General features: G+C 39.5%; 1 protein-coding gene across 2 annotated transcripts in view; it reads left to right on the top strand.

The window, feature by feature from the left end:
• The window catches only part of LOC134534032 (mitotic spindle assembly checkpoint protein MAD1), a 39,872-nt gene that overhangs the window by 29,680 nt on the left and 1,569 nt on the right, over positions 1-8,623 (top strand). For both annotated transcript variants that reach the window (XM_063371978.1, XM_063371979.1), the window contains exons 9-11: positions 1,781-1,958; positions 3,963-4,126; positions 6,092-6,282. In XM_063371978.1, the coding sequence (XP_063228048.1) occupies positions 1,781-1,958; positions 3,963-4,126; positions 6,092-6,282 (533 nt within the window). The remainder of the gene's footprint in view (positions 1-1,780; positions 1,959-3,962; positions 4,127-6,091; positions 6,283-8,623) is intronic.

Raw genomic sequence — 8,623 nt, 5'->3', positions numbered from 1 at the left:
AGAAAGTCACCAAGCCTAAATTACAAATTTAAAAAAAATCAGAAATTTTTTCTTGTATGTTTAATTTTACAAACAACTTTATGCAACACAACAATTTTCAATAAAATTTTAACTTTAGAAACGTAAAATACCAAACAACCCGATCGTAAGAAAACAATAACAAACGGGTATATTCAGTTCAAAGATTAATGAATGCACAAAATATGAGATCCGTGCCTTGGTAAAGCGCGTGCACCCTTTTCATAATCATTGCTAGTTTGAGCTTAAGCCACTAGTCTCGCTTGGTGCTGGCCATAGATGCTACTAGTGAAGTGCACAGTCTTTCTGATACTATCCATATCTATGGTGCGTTAAAGTAATTTTTTTACGTTTGCAAAGGTAAACAATGAACGTTTTTCAAAATAAAAGCCTGAAGCTTCGGCCACACAGAAAGCTACGCTATGTTCGCAATGTCCGCTGTGTTTGCTGCGCGAGGTGGCCACACAGAATAGTGTAGTTTGCGATGTCGGTGAGGCGCATGCCGTGGGATTCGAGTGCTTATTCCGACGAGGATGATATTCTGTTAGCTCTCACAGTATGCAAACGAAAAAAGAAATGGGTTCATGAAGTGAATCTCAAAATAAATTAATTTGGTGAATTTCATCATTTAATGAAACAGTTGTGTGCGGACGAGGCCAAATTTATTGAATACTTTAGAATAAATACAACTCAGTTTGATAGTATATTAATGCTAATCAAGAATAAAATTGAGAAGAAGAATTTAAATTACAGGAAAAGCTTTGGGGCAGAAATTTAATTTGATCATTAACTGGATAACTAATAAATTGCAATTACACCTAACCTGGTTATTAACCTCTTTGGAAATCAAATCCCAGGCATTATCACGCATGTCCTGCTTTATATAATCTATTATTGATTTATTCCATAAACATGGATATTTTCTTACTTCTTCAATAAAATTTTCTGTTGACATTATACTAATAATGTAAACACTGAAGTGGGTACCTACAGCACAGTTCCGCGCGAAAACACATGTTTTTGTTTATCTGCGCATGCGCCAAGTCAGCGACGTTTTAGAAAAACAGCCAAGAACCAAACACCTGGCGACTTCGCCAACATAGCGCACATAGCAAACATAGCGAACACAGTTATGTGTGGCCAGTGGCACCTGAGATGCAGCTGGCTATATTGTGATCGCGTAGCGAACATCGCGAACATAGCGAGCATAGCGCTCTGTGTGGCCGTAGCTTTAAAACGTAGTTTATAAGGAGGAATATAAAAGAACATTTGTGAATTTTAGGGCTTTTCCGCTTCGTAAAAACGTATGAAACGGGAAATTAATGATTTTATAAGTGTATGTTCTGGGAAAGTAAACCATTGTAAATATAGTACTTTAGGCTGGAACAAAATTAATCGGCGTATGACACAGGAAAATGTATAAAACGGGAACGTATCATCGAGGTTCTGCTGTATTAGGTTCATTAGCTGATTGATTTGAGGTTATGTTATATCTACTAAAGATAAACTTAAAATTCCCTAAAATTACGGAAAATTTATTTTCCCTTCCGACGGGATAAAAGCCTCTATGTGCCCGAAATTTTTCCCGAATTTCGGGATCCCGCACAGTCCTACGTTTAAATTTAACATAACATACACAGACGGACGTACGTACGTATTACATCCCAGAGCACTCAACTCCATGTGGGATCCACGGAACCAATTAAATAAATAAATAAATAAATTTTGGCCACCTGTGAGGTGTTTGTGTTGTGGGTGGCAGCCGACGCAGGCAAGTGGGAGCAGAGGCTGCGCAAGGCAGAGGCGGAGCGGAACGCCCTTGTGGCGGAGCGCGACCGGCAGGTGAAGAGGCGGAAGGAGGTGGAGAGCCAGCTAGACGCGTGGGCCGAGCGAGCTTTCCGGGGCGACGAGCAGTCACGCCTCCTCACCATCGGCCTCAAGTGAGTTGCCCCCTCCTCCCCTCCCCCACCATTTCCACGTCCTCGCCCTTCACTGCCCACTGTGTCGGTACCATTACTCCTAAGCCCAAGGGACAGAGATCAGGGACGTGCGCAGGGGTGATGTTGGGGCGTACTGACTTAAAAAAAAAAAATCATTCATTCATTCATTCATTCCCACCAACAAATGGAAATAATTTGAAAGGAAAAAAAACAGTAGGCAGAGTGATTCTTCCACCCCCCCCCCCCCCCTCCACCCCCCCCCACCCTATAATCATATTCAGCTTACGCTCCTACGGATTAATGTCTTGTAATATCAGCTTATGGTCATAGAGTGTGCATGCTTACTGTTGTAATAGGTGGTACTAGCTTTATGTCTGTTGGATTCCTGGAAGAGTGGTTATAGAGAGTGCATGCTTACTGCTGTGATACCTATTTTCTACTAGCTTTATGTCTGTTGGATTCCTCCTGTGTTAAATTAAGGATCACTGTGTGCTCGTGTGTAGTTGTAAAATTTTATTCCGTCTGCACTCTGCAGTCATTAATGGTAGGTGAAAACTGGAAGAAAAAAGATACCTATCTTGCGGCAGGTGTGTGTGATCTGTTCTCTTCCGATTCTGAGGGTGAGGTTGTAAACAACAGCGGTCAAAAATATAAATGAATAAACTGACTTCAACCACCTTAAATTCTAGATACAGTCAGAATTAGAATCGAAGAAGTTACCTTGACCTCACTATGTTCAATGGATGAACTTGTTATTCAACCTTATATTATTGTACTTTATGAACTTTTGTGATTACAAAATTTGTTGTCACTTTTTTTTTATCAGTTTTGTTAAGTGTTTTGTGAGTCTCTAGGTTTCACAAACCAAATTCATGAAATTTACATAAATCCAATGAGGTAACCAGAGTTCACATTGTCCATACCAAAAACTGGGGAAAGTTTCAAATTGCTATGATTTTTTTTTTTTTTTTCATTAGACAGTAAAAAAATATTATTTTTTTTTAAGGTTATTCGTGTTGTAGGGGGAGGGGGGTTATTTTAATCTGCATTCAATGATGCTTTAAATATATTGATTAGATATACAAGGCAACCAAGCTGACCAGATACACGCATGGCCCCTCGGCCTTCCTTTAAACTGCTGCTTACCTATCTTTATTTTGACAAATCAAGTAATCTTTTCCAATGGGTTAACAAGAAATAAGTCTCTTCACAGCATATTAAAAAAAAAATTATTTTCCCCTACACTCGCTGCCATTTGTCCCCTGCCTCTTCTACACTTCCAAACATAGTGCCATTTTTACAGATACATGCTAAGATAATTTGTGATAAACATGTCTAGGGCAGAATTATTTAAAATAAAAATTAATTTGCTAGTTTTTTTTTTTTTTAATGTAATGTACCGATAACAGAATGCCAAAAATGAGTTGCTAATAAATTATGCAAAATCAAACTAAGTTTAATTAACTTTTTGCAATTAATTTAGGTACTAGTATAATTTGGTGCAAATCTTTATGCGGAATAAATTACATACATTAAATTCAAAACATTAAAAGATAACTGCTTTTTGATTGTAGCTAAGTTTTGTCAATCCTGATTAATTTCATGATTTTAAGTGCATTTAGGTGCATTTATAGTCTTATGGTGCATATTTATTTGCATTTCTACATTATTTGGTGCTTTGGCGTGCTTTCTTGATTTTATTTTGGTTTTATCTTTATTTGCAGTTTGATTTTTTTGCTACTAATCATGCCAGACCTGCCAAATGATGTGACTTTGTTATCGACCAATCAGTACTCTGAAAAGGCTTGATTATGTCCGAGCAAGTTAAATCCTGCCTGGAGTGAGGCGAAGCCTTAAACATTTGTGGCTCTAGCTATTAATCTCCAAAGATTGATCTGTGGGGGCGTGTATGCCACCTGACATTCGCACGTTTGCGTGCATGGCCGCAGGGGATCTGGCAGACGATGGGAGCAGGGCTTGTAGGGACGGTGCGTGTGCCGGCAGGGACAACCCGGTGCGCTGGGCGATCGCGCGCCGGGCGACGGAGCTCGGCGACCTGAAGAAGGAGTGCAAGATGCTGCGGGCGAGAGTGCGACTGCTGGAGCAGGGCGACCAGGAGGTCACCCGGAACCTGGAGGACCAGCAGCAGGTGGAGAAGGAGCTCATGGGTCAGTCCTCGCTAGAGACCTGAGTGTAGTCACCGGTCGTGGGCAGGGTTATCAGATATCATGCCAGTTCTTGTTTCAGTTCATTTCAAACAAAAAAAAAAAAAAAATTGAGTTTCTGCGTATGTAAGCCCTCGGCCAACTTTAATTTGTTGCACACATTCGTTTGGACGCAATACCAACAGAATTTTATTATTTATTATCAAATATTACTGTGGAAAGTGTTTAGAATATTGCAAATGCATTAAAGGCACATTTTATACAGTAGAATGTTTCTGGGAAAACGGACTTATAAACGGAAAGGTCGCAATAGAGAATTCTGCCCATTTTTACCCCCCCCCCCCCCCCCCCCCCCCCCCAACAAATATATCCAAATACATTTAAAAAATCACCAACACAGTGCAATGTGTCCATTTTCGCCATCTTTGTATAGAAAAATCAGACGATTTAGTGTTGAAATGATAACTTTTTATTAAAAATTTTATTATGTGTCTTGCAGGCTGTATTAGTGTGGCGTTTGAAAGGTTGCGTCACGTGACACAATATCAATATGTACGTGAGGGGTGGTCGGGCGGCGCTTATTTCTCTGGTCTGTCCGGCTGACGTGCAGGAATGCGAGAAGTAGGGTAAGTATAGGAGGGGAGGGATGTGGACGGGTAAGTGAGGGGAAGGAGAGCGGAGCTGCTGGCTGCGCACGCATCTACTCGCCAGTCACCACTGTCTGGTGACACAGACACTTGTATTTTATTCACTGGCTGACAATGGAACGTAGCAAAGTATATGTGTTTGCCGACTTGGGCAGGCAGTAAGTTGTTTAGACACTAGGCCTGCGTGTCAGTTAGGCATGGTCGGGCAGCGAAATTTGACTTTAGGAGGGCTCGGGTGGATAATTGTCCAAACTTTTCAGGCTCTGGCAATCTCGGTCAGCCTTGAACACTACTTTGTGACTGCGCATTGAGCATGCGCCTAGTGTGCGTGTGTGTGTGTGTGTGTGTGAGGCTGGCGACCAGCAGCATTGTTAGCTAGCGAGAGTGTGACGCTTGCTGCAGGGCTGGCTCTCTTTTATGTGTCTCCCCTCCCACAAATATATTGGCTGGCAGGTCTCGCCCTCTCACCTTCTTTATCTTATCTCGCACGCACACTTGAAGCACCTAATATGTCGTCTCCTTAAATACAATACATACATTACGAATACCTTAGAAGTGCCGAATCGTCAACAATGCTTTGCAAAATCAGGCCAAAATTGTAAGCAAATCAAAATCCGTGTAAAACTGCGTGTGTCATCAACGGTCGTTCATAGAATCAAGCCAACAATGTTACCAAATCAAAATCCAAAAACAAATGCGTGTGTTCTCAACAATTATTCACAAAACCAAACCAGTAGTGTAACCAAATCGGTGTCCAAGAAACAAAGCTTAATAAGTCATCAACAATCACTAATAAAAACCAAGATAAATCCGAATCAACAAGCGAGAGTAGCGTATCCACAAGTGAGCAAGATCACACTAACCATTCGCAAGACAAAGGCACGGGACTGGGACGGCAATAGACGCGCGTAGATGCTATCAGGTGATGCGTAGTTTACCTGTATTGGCTAGAGGGGGTGATATCTATTTTTTAGCCGTCTTTTGTATGCCTGCCTGCTTACAGTACAGCTCTCGCCAAGATAAACGTGAACACACAGCGCCCAACAAAGTGTAACAGACTTGTTTTTCAGCCAATTTTACTCAAATTTTCGACTTTCTCTGCTCAAATTTTTCACGGTTTCTCAAAAAACGGTTGTATAAACGGAATGGACGCATCAGAGGGAATCGCATCGGCGGGATTCTGCTGTAATTAATTTTATGCCTAATAAACTTATTTTGTTGGCACTTGTCATTAAGAATTTATTATTAAATTTGAGTAATTTATATGAAAAAAATATTTTAGAGTAGAGTATTTAGAATTCACCCAGCCAGGTATTTACAGACTTGCGGGACGAGGTGAAGAAGAACGAGGTGAAGATGATGCGCCTGAAGGAGGCGTTCCGCAACACCAGCCAAGAGTACCGCGAGGCAGTCTACATGCTGACGGGCTACACGGTTGATCGCGAAGAGCCACAGGAGTACAAGCTGATCAGCGTGTACGCAGAGTCGCCATCGGACTATCTCATGTTCAAGGTGGGCGTTGGGAATGCTCAGTGGCTTGTAGCTCATGCGAGTGCTAAGGCTCGTTCTACAATGACGGGAACGTAAAAACAGAAGTGGTTTGGAACCCACGAGATATTTGTTTCACTATCCATCTGTCGCTGCTACTCTCCATGGAAACTTACCAAACGCCAACTTATGGAAAATTCACAGTTTAAAAAAAAAAAAATTTAACTAAAAAAAGTTTTCAAATGCAAGAACAAAACACGGTCAGAATTTACTTATATTTAGAGCCCGTGAAAAATTGTAAATAAAACTGCCTGATTTCGGTAAATAAACTATAGGATTTCGGTGCTATATTTCGGTAAAAAAATATATTTTTTTTGTTAAATGGGTGCATTTGTTCTACTAATTATTTAATTTCATGATACAAACCAAAGCTGTACATGATACTTGATACAGCAATCACTAGATTCCTGCGTAAGCCTTACAGAAGTGTAAATGTTATCTAGTAGATTATATACACATTACTTAAATTTTACATCACAAATAGTGTCTAGAATTTTACAGTCTGTGTTTATGTATTTAAACATTTTGAGTATTAAATAGGCCTATGCTATGTTCCTGCACAAAACTTTATATAGAATAATTTTTTCTGTCAGGTGAATTGGCCACTTTGGCCAAATAGTTTGGTAAACATCTAAGAAAGGGTTCCCTAAAAAATTAGTTAATTACAATGATTATAGTATTTATAGTACATGTACAGGCTCAAAATTTTTTTTTTTAATTTACTATAATTTTGTTTTACTTAACATTTTCCGGCCTCTTTCCCATCAAATTGTGTTTATTAGGACGTTAGAACCGTAACACATTTCCTTGACTAACCTTTCATGTATTCATTTAACCATTCCCTCATAGCTGGGTGATCTAGCTTCTCTAGGGGAATATTTGCAGAAACAAATGCACGCACTGTATCGCTTGCAAATTTGACTTTAATTTCCTTTGCTCGTTTATGGAGAACAATATTATCTTCGAGTGTCACTTGCCGTTTGACTCCACAACCTGATGGTGTTTTTTGACTTTTTTTCTTCTCTAAATGAGATGCTCGCTGTTTGCAGTGTTTTTCACAAGTATCTTTCCTTTTCCAATCTAATACCGTATTGCAAAATTTACACATCATTATCCGCTTTTCTTTATTAAAAACAATGAATCCTTCATGCTCGTATTCTTTAGCTCGTTCAAACACTGATACGACCTTAGGCATTGTGAAGTATCAAGTAAACCAAGTAAACTTCAAACAAAACAAACCGCAACTACCTATTTTCGTTCACATTTACCTATTTACATGAAACGTAGGATCTTTTCAAACCTCATTTGGTCATTTCACATGACCGGTGTATTGCGACGGTAAAATCCCATAACCTCTCTGTTATTATTTACAAGCAATACAACAACGGAACAGAGATAAGTATCTCTGCAACGGAAACGAATGTGGCCAAAGGGCTAACTTCATCCACATCCCGCTAAGAACGCTGATAAATGGGTGCCGCTTTCAGGCCGAGTGTTTGGTATTTATTTTGCTTCAACTTATCTATGGCGCATCTCATAATAAAGATGGCTTACGATGTTTTGGTGTACTAAACGAATACGTTTTGCGGCAAAAGTATTATTGTGAAACTTAATATTCATATCGCGTTAAAATTCTGACATTTTGCGAATATTTCGTGAAACAACAAAAATATCGCAAATAGTAATGAATTTCACGGCATCGCCAGTTATTTCGTGAAAACGAAATGCTGTAAAATCAAAATAGGCGTTTGGAACTCATTTGTAAGTGCTTAGAATGTAGTTCCAAAATCGTTTGTAAAATTTCGCGATTTCGTCATTAACAAAATAAGAGTACCTCTACTTATATTTATATATGGGTCACACATTGTATGCCAATTTTTAGTTTAAATAATGTAGTACAAAACCTTATGTGAGTTACTTTAAAAAAAAACTGTATAATTGCATTGTGACATTAAGTGCGTAAATAATACTCCTGTGGATGTACTATTTGTCTATTTAATATAATCATAATATATCGAGTAACTAAAATATCTCGACAAAGCGTGTAAAGCACTATGAATGGAGCAGTTTTACCACGTCTGCCCGGCCATAGCGTGTAACTGATGCCGGCAAGTGACATGACATGCTGGGCTGGCATTTGGCTGGAGGAGGGTACAATCAAAAATAATAAACCAGCCAAAGTTGTGAATGTGCATTCTATGAGTGCCTATGGTAATGTAGCGATGTTGATGATTCTCCCTTCCTCCCTCATTATAAATGTCCGTAAACTGGCACTGTACACGATCTCCATGTGTCTATTTTGACA

Source organism: Bacillus rossius, chromosome 7, assembly GCF_032445375.1.
Source record: "Bacillus rossius redtenbacheri isolate Brsri chromosome 7, Brsri_v3, whole genome shotgun sequence".
NCBI classification, from domain to species: domain Eukaryota; kingdom Metazoa; phylum Arthropoda; class Insecta; order Phasmatodea; family Bacillidae; genus Bacillus; species Bacillus rossius.
Note: the sequence above shows the minus strand (reverse complement) of the source record. Positions and strands in the feature narration are given on the sequence as shown.